At 43.9% G+C, this 19,886-nt stretch overlaps 1 protein-coding gene across 2 annotated transcripts in view; it reads left to right on the top strand.

Annotated features, from left to right (window-relative positions):
- Positions 1-19,886, top strand: part of rxfp2l (relaxin family peptide receptor 2, like) — a 100,902-nt gene that overhangs the window by 41,735 nt on the left and 39,281 nt on the right. For both annotated transcript variants that reach the window (XM_068047208.1, XM_068047207.1), the window contains exons 6-7: positions 9,387-9,458; positions 10,213-10,284. In XM_068047208.1, coding sequence (XP_067903309.1) covers positions 9,387-9,458; positions 10,213-10,284 — 144 coding nt within the window. The remainder of the gene's footprint in view (positions 1-9,386; positions 9,459-10,212; positions 10,285-19,886) is intronic.

Raw genomic sequence — 19,886 nt, 5'->3', positions numbered from 1 at the left:
TTCTGGTAAATCTCCTCTGCACCCTCTCAAGGACCCTCGCATCCTTCCTGAAGTGCGGTGACCGAACTGGACGCAATACTCCAGTTGGGGTCTAACCAGAGCTTTATAAAGATTCAGCATAACTTTCCTCCCTCTATTTATGAATCCCAAGATCCCATATGCTTTACTAACCACTCTCAATATGTCCTGCCACCTTCAAAGATTGATGCACATGCATCCCCAAGTCCCTCTGTTCCTGCAGACTCTTTAGAACTGTGCCATTAAGTATATATTGTCTCTCCCCATTCCTTCTGCCAAAATGCATCACCTCACACGTGTCAGTATTAAATTCCATCTGCCACCCATCTGCCCATTCTGCTAGCCTATCTATGCCCTGTTGCAGGCAGCTCATATCATCTTCACTGTTTGCCATACCTCCAAGTTTGGCGTCATCAGCAAATTTTGAGATTCTACTGTGTTTCAACATCCAAGTCATTCATATAAAGCAAAAAAAAGCAGTGGTCCCAGCACTGACCCTTGGTGAACACCAGTGTCTACCATCCTGCAGACTGAAAATCAACCATTTGCTACAACTCGCTGTTTTCTGTCCTTAAGCCAATTTTTAAAATCTAAATGGACACTGACCCTCCTATTCCATGACCCTCAATTTTGTTAACCAGCCTTCTATCTGGCACATCATCAAACGCTTTTTTAAAATCCATATAAACAACATCCACCGCATTCCCTTCATCAACCTTCCCTGTTACTTCATCAAAAAATTCAATTAGGTTAATCAAGCATGATCTGCCTTTTACAAACCTGTGCTGACTCTCCTTAATTAACTTGAACATCCCCAAGAGTCTGTTGATATTTTCGTGATTATTGTTTCCAAAACCTTACCCATCATTGATGTTAAACTAACTGGCCTGCAGTTGCTAGGACTGTCCTAACACCCATTATTGAATAAAGGTATCATATTTGCCACTCTCCAATCCTCTGGCACTTCCCTCATAACGAGGGAAGATTGGAAGATTATGGGAAGCCCTTCCCCTATCTCCATCCCCACTTCCTTTAGCAACCTGGGATGCAAGCCATTAGGACCAGGTGACGTATTGACCCTAAGCGTAGACAGCTCTTTTAGTAGCACCCCCTTCTCATTTTTTACCCTATTCATTGCCTCTACTCTCTCCGCTTCTACTGATATTTTGTCAGATTCCATTTCCTTAGTGAGCACTGATACAAAGTACTCATTAAGGATATTAGCCTTGCCCTGCACCTCTAAGCATATATTACCCTTTTTGTCCCTAATAGGCCCCATTCCACCTCTTACTACTCGCTTACTATTTACATGTCAGTAGAAGATCTTTGGGTTCCCTTTTATGTTGAATGTCATTCTATTCCCATATTCTCACTTTGCCAGTCTTATTTTCCTCTTCGCCTCCCCTCTCAAGTTATTGTATATGGCCTGGTTCTCACTTGATGAGTTCACCTGACAGGCATCATATACCCTCTTTTTTTTGTTTCACCATAATCTCTATCTCCCTTGTCATGCAAGGAGCCCTGTTATTGGTTCCCCTACCTTTTACCCTTGTTGGAATGAACCTAGCCTGTACCTGAAGCATTGTTCCAATACAGCTCTTCCTGTCAGTCTTTGGTTCCATTCTATCCTGCTGGATCCCTTCTCATTGCATTGAAATTAGTCCCCTTCAATAAGTTCTACCTATTTTACTTCTTGCTTTTCTGTATTCCTAGTCTAAACCTTCTGATATGATGATCACTTTTATCCAAGTGTTCCCCACAGACACTTGGTGCACTTGGCCCACCTCATTTCCCAGTAACAGATCCAGCAATGCCTTCTTTCTAGTTGGGCTGAGAACATACTGATCAAGGGAATTCTCCTGAACACGTTGCAGAAATTCCTCCCCCTCTGTACCCTTTACACTAAAATTATCCCAATCAATATTTGGGTAATTAATGTCCCCCAATAGCACCACTCTATAGTTCTTGCACTTCTCTGTGATTTCCCTCCAGATTTGCTCCTCTATCTCTCTCTCACTATTTGAAGGCCTATAGAATACCCCCCGTAACATGATCATACCCTTTTTGCTCCTCAGCTCTAACCAAATGAAATCTGTCCTTGTCTCTTCAAGGACATGCTCCCTTTCCAACACTGCAATGTCTTCCCTGATCAGTACTGCCACCCCACCTCCCTTTTTTCCTTCGCTATCTTTTCTGAACACTTTATATCCTTGTATATTAAGAGCCCAGTCCTCGCCATTTTAAGCCATGTTTCCATTATTGCCGCTCCGTCTTATTCCCATACTGCTATTTGTACTTGTAGTTCACCAACCTATTCACACTTAGTGCATTTACACACATGCATTGTAATCCTGTCTTTGCATTCCTCAAAGTCCTTCTCAGTCCATTCCCATCTAGTACGGAACTACCCCTTTCTCTATTACTGTTAAACACTCTCACTCTGACCCCACCTAATACTTTACTATTTCGTACTCTAATGCTATCTGTCTCTCCCAATTCTTTGTGTACCTTGGTGTTTCTCTCTTGTATTATCTCCATGTTCCCACACCCCTGCCAAGTTAGTTTAAACCCTCCCCAACAGCCCTAGCAAATCATCCCGCAAGAAAATTTGTCCCAGATTTTGTTCAGGTGCAATCCGTTTTCATGCTAAAAAGAAACCTGCAGCTTATTGATAGCACATGAGCAGGTGTTTATGTAGAACTCCCATCATGCTAAATTCATGCTGACACTGTGTCAGAAGAGGGACTGGCAATTCTACATAAATTACCCAATTCCCAAGCTACTTCCGATCAGTTTAAGGACACAGGGGCAATATAAAACTGCAAGACAGTAGTATCAGTAGTATGCACAACAATATCTCCTATTATGACATTTTGGGATTATATGACTGTTCAGATGTATACACCATATTCTTCCCCATTCCCCTCAAAAGGACGTGTCTTAAAAATAATATCACTTTGTAACATATTCCTTTAAAGTTACTTCACCACTTACTACTAGTTACACCTGCTTTATTGTATTCAGTGGGCTACTGAAAAATTAAATGCTGATTTGAATATTAGACAATGACAGATCTGCAGCTCAACTCCATTTTCCTATCTTTGTTCCATATCCCTTGATACTCTGACCCAACAAAAATCTAGAATGTTCCAAGGTGCTTTACAGGTGCATTATCAAACAGCAATTTGACACCGAGCCACATAGATAGGTAGAGAAGTTCGGGGAAGGAACTCCAAAATTTATGTTCTAGGTATCAGAAAGCATGACCACCAATGATGGGGCAATGGAAATCGGAGATGTGCAAGAAGGCAGATTTGGAGAAGCATAGAGATGTCTGAGTGTTGTAGGACTGGAGGAGGTTAAGATGGGTGTCATCAGTGTACATATGGAATGTGACCTAGGTGAAGGTCCATAGTATAAAACCCTCACAAAAGCTGTTGCAAATAGGAGAAATCACAAGGGGTTTGGTAATATCAAACTTGGGTTTTAAAAACATGCATAGTATAAGATTAATTGAAAATCAAGGTAAGTAAGGAGTTATATTGACTTGAAGGAAGAATGTATTTGAGTAGGAAATGGGGCAATTACAGCACAGCAGCTGCTTTTATTTTGGTCCTACATTAGTTTCGACTCTGTGTCCATGAGCCATTTCTCACTGTTTGCACTGTCAAACCTGCAGAAAACCATAGAAAAGTTACAGCACAGAAAGAGGCCATTCAGTCCATCTTGTTTGTGCCGACTGAAAAAGCTAGTCACCCATTTTAATCCCACATTCCAGCACCTCGTCCGTAGCCTTGCAGGTTACAGCACTTTAGGTGCGGGTCCAGGTACCTTTAAAATGAGTTGTGGGTTTTTGCCTCGACCACCGATCCGGGTAGTGAAGTCCAGACACCCACCACCCTTGGGTGAAAAGGTTTTTCCTCATGTCCCCTGTAATCTTTCTACCAATCACCTTAAATCTGTGCCCCCTGGTAATTGATCTCTCCGCTGGGGGAAACTGGTCCTTCCTGTCTACTCTATCCAGGCCCCTCATAATTTTGTATACCTCAATTAAGTCACCCCTCAACCTCCTCTGTTCTAAGGAAAACAGCCCTAGCCTATCCAATCTTTCCTCATAGCTGCAACTTTCAAGCCCTGGCAACATTCTTGTAAATCTCCCCTGTACTCTCTCCAGAGCAATTATGTCCTTCCTGTAATGTGGTGACCAGAACTGTATGCTGTATCTCATAGGAATATAGGAGCAGGAGTAGGCCATTCAGCCCGCCAAGCCTGCTCCACCATTCAGTTAGATCATGGTTTATCATCTACCTCAACGCCACTTTCCTGCACTATCCCCATATCTCTTGACGTCATTAGTATCCAGTTATCTATAGATTTCTGTCTTGAACATGCTCAATGATTGAGCTTCTACAGCCCTCATGGGTTGAGAATTCCAAAGATTCACCACCCTCTGAGTGAAGAAATTCCTCCAAATCTCAATCTTAAATGTCCTACCCCTTATTCTGAGATTATGCCCCTGGTTCTAGACTCACCAGCCAGGGGAAACATCCTAGCTGCATCCACCCTGTTACGCCCTCTAAGTATTTTGTAAATTTCAATGTGATCATCTCTCATTCTTCGAAACTCTAGAGAATACATGCCCAGTTTCCTCAATCACTCCTCATAAGACAATCCCACCATCCCAGGGATTAGTCTGGTGAACCTCTGTTGCACTCCGTCTATGGCAAGTTCCTTAGATGAGGAGACCAAAACTCTACATAATACTTCAGGTGCGGTCTCACCAAGGCTACATACAATTGCAGCAATACATCTTTACTCCTGTACTCAAAACTCCTTGCGATGAAAGCCAACATACCATTTGCCTTCCTAATTGCTTGCTGCACCTGCATGCTGGCTTTTTGTGACTGATGAACAAGGACACCCAGGTCCCTTTGGACATCAACACTTCCCAACCTCTCACCATTTAAGAAATACTCTGTCATTTTGGGTTTTTTTCTACCAAAGTGGATAACTTCACACTTATTCACATTATATTCCATCTGCCATGTTCTTGCCCATTCAGTTAGACTCTCCAAATCCCCTTGCATCCTCCTCACAACTTACATTCCATCTAGTTTTGTGTAATCAACAAATTTTGAAATATTTTATATGGTCCCCACATCCAAATCATTTAAATAGATTGTGAACATTTGTGGCCCCAGCATTGATCCTTGCGGTACCCCACTAGTAACAGTCTGCCATCCTGAGAATGACCTGTTCATTCCTACTCTCCGTTTTCTGTCTGTTAACCAAATTTCAATCCGTACCAGTATATTACCCCCAATCCATTCCAGTATATTACTCCTAATCCCATGTGCTCTAATTTTGTTTACGAACCTCCTGTGTGGGACCTTATCAAAAGCCTTCTGGAAATCCAAATACACCACATCCACTGGTTCTCCTTTATCTATGCTAAGTAACGTCCTCAAAAAAAATTCAACAGGTTTGTCAAAGATGATTTCCCTTTCACAAATCTGTTGATTCTGCCCAATCATATCATTATTTTCTAAGTGTCTAGTTATTACGTCCTTTATAATAGGTTCTAACATTTTCCCTACTGCTGATGTCAAACTAACAAGTCTATAGTTCCCTGTTTTCTCCCTCCCTCCTTTCTTAAATAGTGGGGTTACATTTGCTACTTTCCAATCTGCGGGAACCTTTCCAGAATCTATAGAATTTTGAAAGATAACCACCAATGCATCCACTCTCTCTTTGGCCACCTCCTTCAACACTCTGGCATGTAGCTCATCTGGTCCAGGGAATTTATCAACCTTCAATCCAGTTAATTTTTTGAGTACTACCTCTTTCATAATTTCTTTCAGTTCCTCATTTTCACAAGTCCCTTGGTTCCCTAGTATTTCTGAGAGATTTTCTGTCTCTTCCTCCGTGAAGACAGACACAAAGTATTAGTTTAGTTTCTCCGTCATTTCCCTATTCTCCATCATAAATTCTCCTGTCTCTGCCTGTGATGGACCTACATTTGTCCTCCTCCTCCTCCTCCTTCTTCTTTGGCCACCTTGTCTCAAGAGACAATGGGTAAGTGCCTAGAGGCAGTCAGTGGTTTGTGGAGCAGTGCCTGGTGTGGCTATAAAGGCCAATTCTCGAGTGAACGACTCTTCCACATGCGCTGCAGATAAAATTGGTTGTCGGGGCTGTTACACAGTTGGCTCTATCCTTGCAATTCTGTCTTTTTTCCTGCCAACTGCTAAGTCTCTTCGACTTGCCAATCTTTAGCCCCGCCTTTATGGCTGTCCACCAGCTCTGGCAATCACTGGCAACTGACTCCCACGACTTGTGATCAATGTCACAGGACTTCATGTCGTGTTTGCAAACGTCCTTAAATCGGAGACATGGATGCCCAGTGGGTCTGATACCAGTGACGAGCTCACTGTACAATGCGTCCTTGGGGATCCTGCCGTCTTCCCCGGCTCAGTAGGGTGTAAGTGCTAGGGATGTTGGCTGCCTCGAGGGCTTCTGTGTTGGAGATACAGTCCTGCCACCTGATGCTAAGGATTCTCCGGAGGCAGTGAAGATGGAATGAGACGTTGCTCTTGATTGACATACATTGTCCAGGCCTCGCTGCCGTAGAGCAAGGTACTGAGGACACAGGCCTGATACACTCGGACTTTTGTGTTCCGTGTTAGTGTGCCATTTTCCCACACACTCTTGGCCAGTCTGGACATAGCAGCAGACTCCTTTCCCATGCGCTTGTTGATTTCTGCATCGAGAGACAAGTTATTGGTGATAGTTGAGCCTAGGTAGGTGAACTCTTGAACCACTTCCAGAACGTGGTCGCCGATGTTGATGGATGGAGCATTTCTGACGTCCTGTCCCATGATGTTGGTTTTCTTGAGGCTGATGGTTAGGCCAAATTCGTTGCAGGCAGCCGCAATCCTGTCGATGAGTCTCTGCAGACACTCTTCTGTGTGGGATGTTAATGCAGCATTGTCAGCAAAGAGGAGTTCCATGATGAGGACCTTCCGTACTTTGGTCTTCGCTCTAAGATGGGCAAAGTTGAACAACCTGCCATCTGATCTTGTGTGGAGGAAAATTCCTTCTTCTGAAGACTTGAAGGCATGTGAGAGCAGCAGTGAGAAGAAGATCCCAACCAGTGTAGATGCGAGAACACAGCCCTGTTTCACGCCACTCAGGATAGGAAAAGGGTCTGATGAGGCACTACTATGCTGAATTGTGCCTTTCATACCCACAGCAATGTGGTTGACACTGAAATGGCCTAACAAGCCACTCAGTTCAAGGGCAGTAAGGGCAGTTAGGGATGGGCAATAAATGCTGGCCTAGCCAGCGACACCTACGTCCCAAGAACAAATAAAAAAAAAACTAGCCATTGCCTCTTTGTGTATTTTCCAAATTCACCACAGCCAACTTGTCCCTCATACCATCATAGTTTCCTTTGTTCAGATTTAAGACTCTAGTTTCAGAATGACTATATCACTTTCAAACTTAATTTAAAATTCTCGGAAGCAGACTCGACCAATAAAAAAACTGGCTTCACGGGTCTGCCACTGGGAAAGGGGAGGCAGTGCAGAGACACTGATTTCATGGAATTTCAACGAAGACAGCAGCAGATGAAAAGCAGCCAGTGATGATGAAGTGAAGAGACATATTAAGAATGAACATGCACAAAATATATGTTTGAGGGGGCATCTGCCTTACAGTGTGGAATGCAGGATTCTGCCAACATATTTGTACAGCACACAAGTTTCCCTTTTTTAAAACAATGTAGAACGTTTCTATGGTTAAAATTCAAAAAATGGAACCAAATCGCCAAACACTTGTATATCTGAACCTATGTGCAACAAGCTAATCACATCTTTATTCATGTTGGATTATGTTTTATCTGCGATTTTAACCCTTAAACAGGATAGTGACAATATTCCTAAGCTGGACAGTTTTGTTTTAAGTTTTCAGCTCACATGGGTATTTAAAAATTACTCAACTGTAAGGATTTACATTATGAATATAATATTAATCATAATTTACAAACATGAATACCAAACCATGATAATGAAAATGAAAAAAAATCTGACCTGCCCTTTAGCCATTATTCCCTCTGTTCTTTCCTATTCTATGCCCTATTTTTATTTTTTTTTGGCTTTAATTTTACATTTTTGCTGTTAACCTTGTCTCCGTGGTAGCACTCTCACCTCTAAGTCATAAAGTCATGAATTCAAGCACCACTTCAGAGATTTGAGCAGAGAACTTCGCTTGACTCTTCAGTACAGTACTGAGGGAGCGCTGAACTATCGGAGGTGCTGTCTTTCGAATGAGACATTAAACTGAGGCCCCATTCACTCTCCCAAGTGGATGTACATGATCCAATGGCACTATTCGAAGAAGAGTAGGGGAATTTTCCCACTGTCCAGGTCGACATTTATCCCTCAATCCACATCACTAAAACAGTTTGTCATCTGTTTCTCATTTGTAGCAACATCAGAGAAACTTTGCCTGTAGTGCAGATATCAGTGAAGCGTGTGGCAGCTTTAATGGAACCTGCAGAAGATCCCCAACTGAGAGGTGGCCAGCGGCCAGGGACCAGTTGCTGCCTCTAACTTCCCCAAAACACAGATTTCAGCTCTGGTAGCAATAGCACAGAGGATAGACAGCATCCTGCAAAACAGCTTCCAGACCATGATGACCATGATGCATGCTTCTATCTCTCAGGGCTTTCAAGATCTGATAGCTACTTTCCAAACAGCACATGATGTTTTTGTCTGTTGAACAGTGTAAATCAAGTGCATCCACTATAATAGCAGCCCTGTCAAATTACAGAACTTATTATTGTAGAATAGATTCTGTCATATACAAAGACTATAAAAAACAGATTTTTCAGTATATGTAATTAACTGCCACAAGGTTCATTGCTCCGACCATGGAGACTCTGGGACATGTGCATGAACTGGAATTCATTGTTGGAATAAAAAGATCAACACAACAAAGCTGGGTATTTTCAATAGGCTGCACTGATTTCAATGAAGCTCTTATTATCTTGGTATTGAACCTTAAACAAATACTTAAAATTATTTGGAAAGGCATATTAAACATGCAGCTTCACAATGACTAAACCAACTGGGACTTCCCCATTGAAACACTGGCCATTCATGCACAAAATTCATCACAGATGGAGCACTTTCCATGGGCTGGATTGTATTCTGTGCAAGGTCTATCAAATATCGCCCTCCGCCTGTGAAATTTTGATGGAAACTTTCTGCGCTGTGGTGGTGTGTAGTTAGAATCACTTGCAGCCTGTCGGTTCTGTTGCATCTTTTTTGCCTTATTTTTGAAGTAGATTTCTGTATTTTCTTCCACAGGATGTTGCTAAACAATTCAATTAGGTCCATATCCAGCAGAGCCTTTTCAGGACTTTTCAAACTGAAGAAACTGTAAGTATTTAAAGGCATGTGGGCTTGTCAAGTCATTCCACTTGGAGAAATGATAGATTTGAACATCACTGACGTTCAATGACTAGGCATTATGATTTTGAAGGAGTACATATTTTTCTGTGGACCCCTTAAAACTCCATAAGGTTCATTGTAAAGTTCTCCAATGGTCTGCACAAAACACTTCCCAGTAAGCAGCAGGTTGGCTGGGTGACACCGTGGGTTAGAATGTTATCCATTCACCTGGATCTGAATCCTGTTCCAATTGATGGGATGAAGTCTCCCATTTATGCAGTGTTCCAAAAGTAATGAGCTTTAGGGCTGCTTCAACCCAGAATTCTTGATGTGTATACACCGACACCACAAAACTACCAACTCTAGGATGTCACTGCAGTGCAGAATGGAAGGAATACTGGATTGTCAAATGTGCTCTTCTTTGGATGAGACACCAAAATGAGTTTCCATTTGCATGTTCAGTTAGAGATTAAAGATTCCAAAGCATTATCTGAAGAAGTGCAGGGAATTCACCTGGTATCATAGCCACCCACAATCTTAATCAACATTAGCAAAACAGATTGCTGTTTGTGGGATTATGCTAAGTGCAAATTGGCTGCAACGTTTCACTATATAACAGTAAATGTACTTCAAAAGTAATTTGTGTAAAGTGCTTTGAGACATACTTTAGAACCATAATAAGGTGCTGTATCAATGCAAGTCTTCCTTTCTTTAACAGTATAATTTAACTCTTTTACACCAGACTTCTGAGCTACAATCAAATCTCAGTACTGGAGCCGGGACTCTTCCGAGACCTCCATCAACTTGAATGGCTGTAAGTGTTTCAAATAGTTTCATGTTCCAGCTCAGGAATGCTTTTCCTAATATGGTTTAATTATCTTATTTTACGTTGTAAATCTTCCAGTATTAAGCAGCAGTAAACCAGGTCTTGACTGCATAAATAAAAATTAAATGCTGACTGTTTTGCAATATGTAAGGCAATTTAGAAGTGGAAAGTGATCAATAATTCAACAAGAGACAAAAACAAAATATTGAGGATGTTGGAAATCTAGCACTCTAGTGTTGTTTCTCTCTCCACAGATGCAGACAGACCTGCTGAATGTTTATAGCATTTTCTGTTTATATTTTTAATCATTCATAGAGTATTTGTGCTGTAAACCTCCACTAAATAAACAGGCGAATAATATCAGAAACTTTATCTAGGCTTTAAATTTTTTTTTAAATAATTTGACTTCCAGTGAAGGGTAGGAACTTTCCGTTTTCTACTCAGTGTTTCTAAATGTTACTGAGGTCCCATGCTTCTGTCGCCATTGAGGCAAGCAAGTGCCTACTTCGAGATTTTCTGAACATTCTGTTGGCCAGCCTGCAGTCGGCATATTGATCGCAAGCTGGCAATGATTCTCTCTTCCAATTCTCTACGCCTTGTGCGAGGAGACGCTATTGCCTCAGCCAACCATCTCTCTACATCTCAAGCAGAGATGATAAACTGAGCTGAATAAAGGAATCAAATCCGCATTCTCTGATTGCAAGGTGGCAACAATACCAGCCAACTACCTGTGCCAATCAGATGGTAAATAATGTGAAATGAAAACTTTTTGGGAAAGAAATTGGGGTCAGTAGCACCCATTTTTTAGGTGCTATGCGTGCCCTTAGAATTTCAAAATGGTGTCCGTGATGCACTAACAGGTAACCTTTGCCGAATATATGCAGATTGTGATGTTCATCAGTGTGCAATACTGACTTGATACCGGCAGTGCCATTTTGGAACTCAATGCTCCAGCCCTGCCCTCTCAAGATCAAATAGCGGAACACACATTAAGCAGCAGAAGGAACCCCCACTGGTGCTATTTAAAGGGATCATCAACTACTTAAAGATTAGATGCTGATTGATTGAATTATTCCAGTTGTTGCTACAATTCTACATATTTTTGGCACTTCCCATAGTTCTTTCAAGTTTCAGAAATCTACTGGGAGTGGTATTGCAGGTGCTGAAGTACATTTTCCTGACGTCAATGCTTCTGCACAAACCAGCTGCTCCCAGACATGGGTGAACTAGTAGGCCTTCCTCATGGAATAGAGCATAAGATGGAGAATGAGCAGAGACCAAGCACAGGAGAAGGGGAATAGGGGTTCTTAGCAGGAGGCCATATGTGAGATGTCAGCACTTCATTAAAGAGGTCCTGACTGAAATCTGCCAACTGCTGCAGCCACATCACCAACCTCAGCAGGGAAAGGACTGTACTGCATTGCCAGTGGCTATGAAGTTGCCAGTAGCAATGTACTTTTATGTGTCTGGCTCCTTCCGGGTTGATGCTGGAGATATTAGCAACATCTTGCTGTGCCTTGTTGCATATGGGAGGTCACTGAATCTCTCTATTCAAAGGGACCAAACTTCATTTCATTCTTCCTTGTCAAGAGACAAGCGGGCAAAGCAAGCACAAGGATTTGCTTGAATTTCAGGCTTTTCCATGGCGCAGGATACTTTTGACTGCATGCACATTGCTTTGTGGATGCCACATGTTGGCTCTGCAATGGACTGGAATCAAAACGGATTCCACTCCCTCAACATCCACCTGTGTATGACCAAAGGTAGTACATCACACAGGTCAATGCCCAGTATCCTGGTAGCAGTCATGATGCCTTCATTCTGAGGTAGTCCTTGGTGTCAGCTATCTTTCAACTATCGCAAAGGGTGGCTGCTGGACAACAAAGGCGACCCACTGACGACATGGCACATGACTGTAGAAGGGAGGGTTTCAGATATCTGGACCATTGGGATCTCTTCAGGGACAGATGGGACCTGTACAAGAAGGACGGGTTGCATCTAAACTGGAGGGGCACAAATATCCTGGCTGCGAGGTTTGCTAGCGTCACTCGGGAGGGTTTAAACTAGTATGGCACGGGGGTGGGAACTAGAGCAGTAGGACAGCAAGTGAAATAAATGAGGGGGAACTAATAAATAAGGGCAGTAAGACTAAGAGGAAGAGCAGGCAGGGAGATGTTGCAGAGCACAGCGGGACTGGTGGTCTGAAGTGCACTTGTTTCAATGCGAGAAGTATAACAGGTAAGGCAGATGAACTTAGAGCTTGGATTAGTACGTGGAACTATGATGTTGTTGATATTACAGAGACTTAGTTGAGGGAAGGACAGGATTGGCAGCTAAATGTTCCAGGATTTAGAAGCTTCAGGCGGGATAGAGGAGGATGTAAAAGGGGTGGGGGAGTTGTATTACTGGTTAAGGAGAATATCACAGCTGTACTGCGGGAGGACACCTCAGAGGAGTCGTGCAGCGAGGCAATATGGGTGGAGCTCAGGAATAGGAAGGGTGCAGTCACGATGTTGGGGGTTTTCTACAGGCCTCCCAACAGCCAGCGAGAGGTAGAGGAGCAGATATGTAGACAGATTTTGGAAAGATGTAAAGGTAACAGGTTTGTAGTGGTGGGTGATTTTAACTTCCCCTATATTAACTGGGACTCACTTAGTGCTAGGGGCTTAGATGGGGCACAATTTGTAAGGAGCATCCAGGAGGGCTTCTTGAAACAATATGTAGATAGTCCAACTAGGGATGGGGCCGTACTGGACCTGGTATTGGGGAATGTGGCCGGCCAGGTGGTCGAAGTTTCAGTAGGGGAGCATTTCGGGAACAGTGACCATAATTCCATAAGTTTTAAGGTACTTGTGGATAAGGATAAGAGTAGTCCTCGGGTGAAGGTGCTAAATTGGGGGAAGGCTAATTATAACAATATTAGGCAGGAACTGAAGAATTTAGATTGGGGGCGGCTGTTTGAGGGTAAATCAACATCTGACATGTGGGAGTCTTTCAAATGTCAGTTGATTAGAATCCAGGACCAGTATGTTCCTGTGAGGAAGAAGGATAAGTTTGGCAAGTTTTGGGAACCTTGGATAACGCGGGATATTGTGAGCCTAGTCAAAAAGAAAAGGGAAGCATTCATAAGGGCTGGAAGGCTAGGAACAGACGAATCCCTTGAGGAATATTAAGACAGTGGAAAGGAACTTAAGCAAGGAGTCAGAAGGGCTAAAAGGGGTCATGAAAAGTCATTGGCAAACAGAATTAAGGATAATCCCAAGGCTTTTTATACATACATAAAGAGCAAGAGGGTAACTAGGGAAAGGGTTGGCCCGCTCAAAGAGAGTGAAGGGAATCTATGTGTGGAGCCAGAGGAAATGGGCGAGGTACTAAATGAGTACTTTGCATCAGTATTCACCAAAGAGAAGGACTTGGTGGATGATGAGCCTAGGGAAGGGAGTGTAGATAGTCTCAGTCATCTCATTATCAAAAAGGAGGAGGTGTTGGGTGCCTTGCAAAGCATTAAGGTAGATAATTCCCCAGGGCCTGATGGGATCTACCCCAGAATGCTAAGGGAGGCAAGGGAAGAAATTGCTGGGGCCTTGACAGAAATCTTTGCATCTTCATTGGCTACAGGTGAGGTCCCAGAGGACTGGAGAATAGCCAATGTTGTTCCTTTGTTTAAGAAGGGTAGCAAGGATAATGCAGGAAATTATAGGCCGGTGAGCCTTACGTCAGTGGTAGGGAAATTATTAGAGAGGATTCTTCGGGACAGGATTTACTCCCATTTGGAAACAAACAAACTTATTAGTGAGAGGCAGCATGGTTTTGTGAAGGGGAGGTCATGTTTCACTAACTTGATTGAGTTTTTTGAGGAAGTGACAAAGATGATTGATGAAGGAAGGGCAGTGGATGTTGTCTACATGGACTTCAGTAAAGCCTTTGACAAGGTCCCTCATGGCAGACTGGTACAAAAGGTGAAATCACACGGGATCAGAGGTGAGCTGGCAAGAAGGATACAGAACTGGCTCTGTCATAGAAGGGTGCTTTTCTGAATGGAGGGATGTGACTAGTGGTGTTCTGCAAGGATCAGTGCTGGGAGCTTTGCTCTTTGTAGTATATATAAATGATTTGGAGGAAAATGTAGCTGCTCTGATTAGTAAGTTTGTGGACGACACAAAGGTTGGTGGAGTTGTGGATAGTGATGAAGATTGTCAGAGGATACAGCAGGATGTAGATCGGTTGGAGACTTGGGCAGAGAAATGGCAGCTGGAGTTTAATTCGGACAAATGTGAGGTAATGCATTTTGGAAGATATAATGCAGGTGGGAAGTATACAGTAAATGGCAGAACCCTTCGGAGTATTGACAGGCAGAGAGATCTGGGCGTACAGGTCCACAGGTCACTGAAAGTGGCAACGCAGGTGGATAAGGTAGTCAAAAAGGCATACGGCATGCTTGCCTTCATCGGTCGGGGCATAGAGTATAAAAATTGGCAAGTCATGTTGCAGCTGTACAGAACTTTAGTTAGGCCACACTTAGAATATTGTGTGCAATTCTGGTCGCCACACTACCAGAAGGACGTGGAGAAGAGGTTTACCAGGATGTTGCCTGGTCTGGTGGGCATTAGCTATGAGGAGAGGTTGGATAAACACGGATTGTTTTCACTGGAACGACGGAGGTGGAGGGGTGACATGATAGAGGTTTACAAAGTTATGAGCGGTACGGACAGAGTGGATAGTCAGAAGCTTTTTCCCAGGGTGGAAGAGTCAGTTACTAGGGGACATAGGTTTAAGGTGAGAGGGGCAAAGTTTAGAGGGGATGTGCGAGGCAAGTTCTTTACACAGAGGGTGGTGAGTGCCTGGAACTTGCTGCCGGGGAGGTGGTGGAAGCAGGTACGATAATGATGTTTAAGAGGCATCTTGACAAATACATGAATAGGATGGGAATCGAGGGATACGGTCCCCGGAAGTGCAGAAGGTTTTAGTTTAGGCAGGCATCAAGATCGGCGCAGGCTTGGAGGGCCGAATGGCCTGTTCCTGTGCTGTACTGTTCTTTGTTCACTTTGCAACCCATGCACAGTATACAGCATGTATACAATGAGAGCCATGCAGCCACAATAAATATGATAGAGCACACCATTGGCATGCTGAAGCAACAATTTTACTGCCTGGATCATCTCTGGAGCAGGCCTGCTGAGCAGGTCTCAAGATTTATGATAGTATGTTTCATTCTGCACAACCGTGCCATTGCAAGGAGACAGCCTTTGCCACCACCTATTAGGCGAGAAGCTGAGGTGGAGGAAGAGGAGGAATTGTGGCAGCCGGGCTGTACGCGAAGAGCCAGTTGAAGAACAATACCAGTAAAGTCAACCCCAATTCGCCATTCAACATCAATCCCGCACATCTTGCCTTCCCTCTCTCACTGACCACTGGCCACAATGCAAAAACAAAAGCCTCCAAAAAAATAAACATTCCAATATACATTTATAAATGATGTATGATGCCATATTGCATACAAATGTAAACTAATCACCCTTGTACATTTCCTTATTGCCTGTCTACTGTGTGCCTTTGCCTCTCCTAGTGTACCTACACTGTGATACCCCAGTGGCTGCAGCATGGCTGGTGGGTAGGCTGCTGACATTCAGTGGGGAAGACTGGAGATGGCCTTGCAGGATGCCCTTGGGCAACTCTGGCTTTAGAAGGCCCAGCTTCAGACTGCAGCATCTCAGCATGGGTGGCAGCAGTCTGGGCTGGCTGACAGGCAACAGCAAGGGCACTGGAGGAGTGGCAGGGGTGGGAGCACCAATGCTGTTATCCTGAGAGAGGATAGCAGGTTCGTGCTCCATGAAGCCACTGCCACTCCCCTGGGATGGCAACTCAGCAATCCTAGTAATCTGTTGGGAGGTCAGATTGCTGGACTCCTGTGAAACCTTGCAAGCCCCATTGAACACTGGCATCCGTAGCCATGATGGCAGCATTCTGAGCTTTCATTGCAGCACTTAGACTTTTGGTGAAAGCTGCTTGTGCTGCAATGGAAGCTGAGACATTGGCCCATCAGACGCTGCATCATGGTTGGCTCTACAAGTGTGTTGATGGAGTTGGCCACTACTTCTATGTGAAAATGGATGGACTGCAAGCTCTGTGCAAAGGCCTGTGCCAAGTTAGTGATGGACTCCCCTTTGCTTCCTGACATTGAATGCATTGACAGGCTTCCCAATACACCAAGCATTCTATTGTGGACACCCTTCAGTGTTTTTCTGTAGGCTAGTCCATCAAAGTTCTCATCTGAGTTTTCTGCAGCAGAACTCATGTGTGAACTGGCACCTGTGCTATCTTTGCCCCCACCCTGGCTACAATGCATTTGTGCCTGCTGTCTTAGCAATGCAGATCCTGCCACTAATCTATCCTCAGTGCTAGGCACAGTTTCAGTATCTGATCTAGTGATTGCGAGTGTGAAATCAAGTAATTGTGCGTCACCATCATCCTCAACTTGTTCTTTCTCCACTGCCTGGCCAGATTTCACTTCTTGTGTTTCTGAAAGGACAAAGACATCAGGGTAAGATTGTGGTGAGGGGAGAGGGAGCAAAGTAGTAGGTGCATGCTTACACAATCTGCATCTTGTAAGAGAGATTGTAGGATGAGAAAGAGCATTAGGTATGGATACTGTCATCTTCATTGGTTTCACCCCCACCACTGGCCTGGCATCAGCAATGGACGTTCTAATAATGGCCAGCACAGTCTCCTCCATAGGGGTTAGAGAATACAGGCACACCTCTGCATCTCCAGTTAATTCCTATTGCCTTGGGTTGTGCGCCATCTTCACCTCTAAGAGAGAAAAATGTTGCAGTGAGTGTTGTGCAATTTGTTTGGAAGATGTGGCTGTCATGATTGAACAGCTGGCAGTCTGTGCAATCTGTAAGATGTGGGTGTAAGGCTTGCAACAATGCTAAACGAGTAAGGGTGAGGTAAAGCATATGCATGTTTGGTATGAGTCCTGATTGATAGAGATTGATGGGGGTGTGGTAATTTGAGCAGTGGCTTAGGCTAATGGTGCAGTTGGTAAGATATGGCACTTGAAGATGCATTCACCGAACTTGACCAATTATGTGAGGTCACTAAACTTCTTGCGGCACTGCATCCAGGTCCCTGTGGCTAGACTCCTATCATTGACCGCCACTGCTGTCTACTCCCACTGCCTTTTCACTGTGTGTCTGAGGGGACCCTCCAAGCTCTCCTAGTTTCCACCTTTTCCAACAAGTCCTCCAGTGATGTCTTTGCCAGGCCAGGTTCAGCTCACACAAGATTCCAGCCCCTGCTCCAGCCACAATGCACCTCCTATTTAAGCAGTGCTAGCTTTAAGTAGTGCTAGCAAGTATTGATTTTGACACCCCCTGATGATGCATGCAGCCAATCAACAGTGTGGTTAGCAATGGCTGTATGCGGAAATCATGTAAATGAGCAGGCAGCACCAAGATACCATGCTGCCTGCATTACATCCAATGGACTGAGGTTAATAATACATCGTGATCCCTGTGCCCATTTTGGGGGCTATCCAACCTAGCGCCCAATATTTCATGCATATGAACCAACATCACCACTGGTATGTAAATTCTGTGCTGCACAGGAGTTTTATCATGTGATTATATTGGAGGCTTATCCTTTGATTTCATTGCAATCCTTTCCCCCAGAGGCCCCCTGATATCTTTGTTCTGCACTCATCTAGATCAAGAATTGAATTCAGGGTCACTATCTGCATATGTGCCCTTTTTGTGATCTCTGTTGGAAAGTGCATCTGTGCAGATACTGGGTAAGGACAGGGTCAGGTTTAGCTACGATTCCCTTCCTAAGTTAGAATACTTACCAGCCTCACTTGGGAGAGGAGGGACAAAGATCTCAAGGGAAAGATGAAACTTTTAACATTAAGGTTCAGAAAGATTCAAGGAGTCACTGCAGAAAACAAAGCAGTTTATTAAAGAAATGGGATTATGCTGATCTTTCACGTAACCTTATGTATTGTAAAGAGAGATATCCATATCCTTATTGGTGCAGCTTAGACCTCCTGTGTTATAATGATTCATGATTTAAAGCTTGCTGGTCAGAGATATTGTGGGAGCTGCAGTTTTGCATAAATTCCTCTCACCAGATAAGTTGCACATTGCATAACACGACATCTATGCTCAGAATTGGCTTGCCTACACAGGCTTGTACTATTAGAAAGCAGAGAGAAAACTGATGCAGAAAGAGCTGGGTCCAGAGAAAAGAGATGGAAGGCAAGATGATACTTCGCCAAATGACTAATCTTTTCACATGGCTTTATTGAGAGCCAAGGTTTCTAATGCAACTTCCATGGTTTGGAGACACTTGTGTAGATAGAACATTTGAAAGAGATTTAAGCTTTGCTGGCCCTTCTTCCGTTAACCAATGTTACCTCCATTCTTCCTTCCTTCAAATATGAATGAACTTTAAGCAGCCTGCACTCACAATAGGAGGGGATAATTAAGTATGTTGGAGCCATTGACATATATTTTTTAGTTTCCTTGCAACATGGTATCATAGATTAATATTTTTGAGGAGTGACTTATTCCCACCATTTCACACCTGAAAATATAAGCTACTGAACTGCTGAGAGTTACCTTCAGAATGGTCCAGGGTGTCCTCTAGTATTCCTCCCAGTCTGTGAGGAAACTAACTTACAACGTGGAGGATACGCATCATATACTTTGCAATGTAATGTATTGGAACTGTGATTATTGCCAGGGTACAGAGAAAGCACTGGCCGGGATTTTATGGTGCCTCAAGGAGTGGGCTGGGAGGTGGTGGAGGGAGCCACAAAATTTGAGGGAGGGCTGGGGGTGGCGTGCCCATCGCCTTCCTGCTGCCATGGCATTTTACCTGTGGCGAGGAAGGTGGCAGACATCCCCTCCATCCAGAGGCCAGTTGAGACCCTAAAGTGGCCAATTAATAATGGGCCTCTTCCCACTACCACTGGCATTTTACCAGTGGCAGGTGAGCCCTCTGCCACATGAGGAGACTGCCCGGTAAAACCTGGCTTCCTCCCTGTGGGGTCGATGCGGGGGGGGGGGCCTCCTTATTGGGTACTCTGTTGCCCACAGAGGGCACCCCAGTGGCAATGGCTGCCCTCTTGCCAACAACACCCCTGCCCTCATCAACCACCGCCCGCCCCCCCCCCCTACTTGCTGGGGTCTGTCTGACTGATGTGTATTGTAAAGAGAGATATCTTTATTGGTGGAGCTTAGACCTCCTGAGGCTGCAGCAAAATTACCCACGGCTTTCTGGCCCGGCACGGGCTCCCCACCACGCCAACAAAATTCAGCCCACTGAGCGTATATTAGGAACCTTACCAGAGGGACAGAAAAGAAGCAGATGTTGAACTGACCTGTGGTCATCTCACGCACTTCTGCAAAGTGACTCTGCCAAATGTCACCAAATTACAAGCATTTGTGCCAAGCTTTATTGAGGAAGAAGATTTCTAATTTAATAGAGAATTCATCGATTCAAAAACTTTTTCCAGTAGATTAACCTTTTAACTAAACTCCAACTGTAGAAATGAGATACTTCCTTCACAACCAGAATAAAGGAATTGG

Source organism: Heterodontus francisci, chromosome 15, assembly GCF_036365525.1.
Source record: "Heterodontus francisci isolate sHetFra1 chromosome 15, sHetFra1.hap1, whole genome shotgun sequence".
Classification (NCBI taxonomy): domain Eukaryota; kingdom Metazoa; phylum Chordata; class Chondrichthyes; order Heterodontiformes; family Heterodontidae; genus Heterodontus; species Heterodontus francisci.
This window is presented reverse-complemented; position numbering and strand designations above follow the sequence as displayed.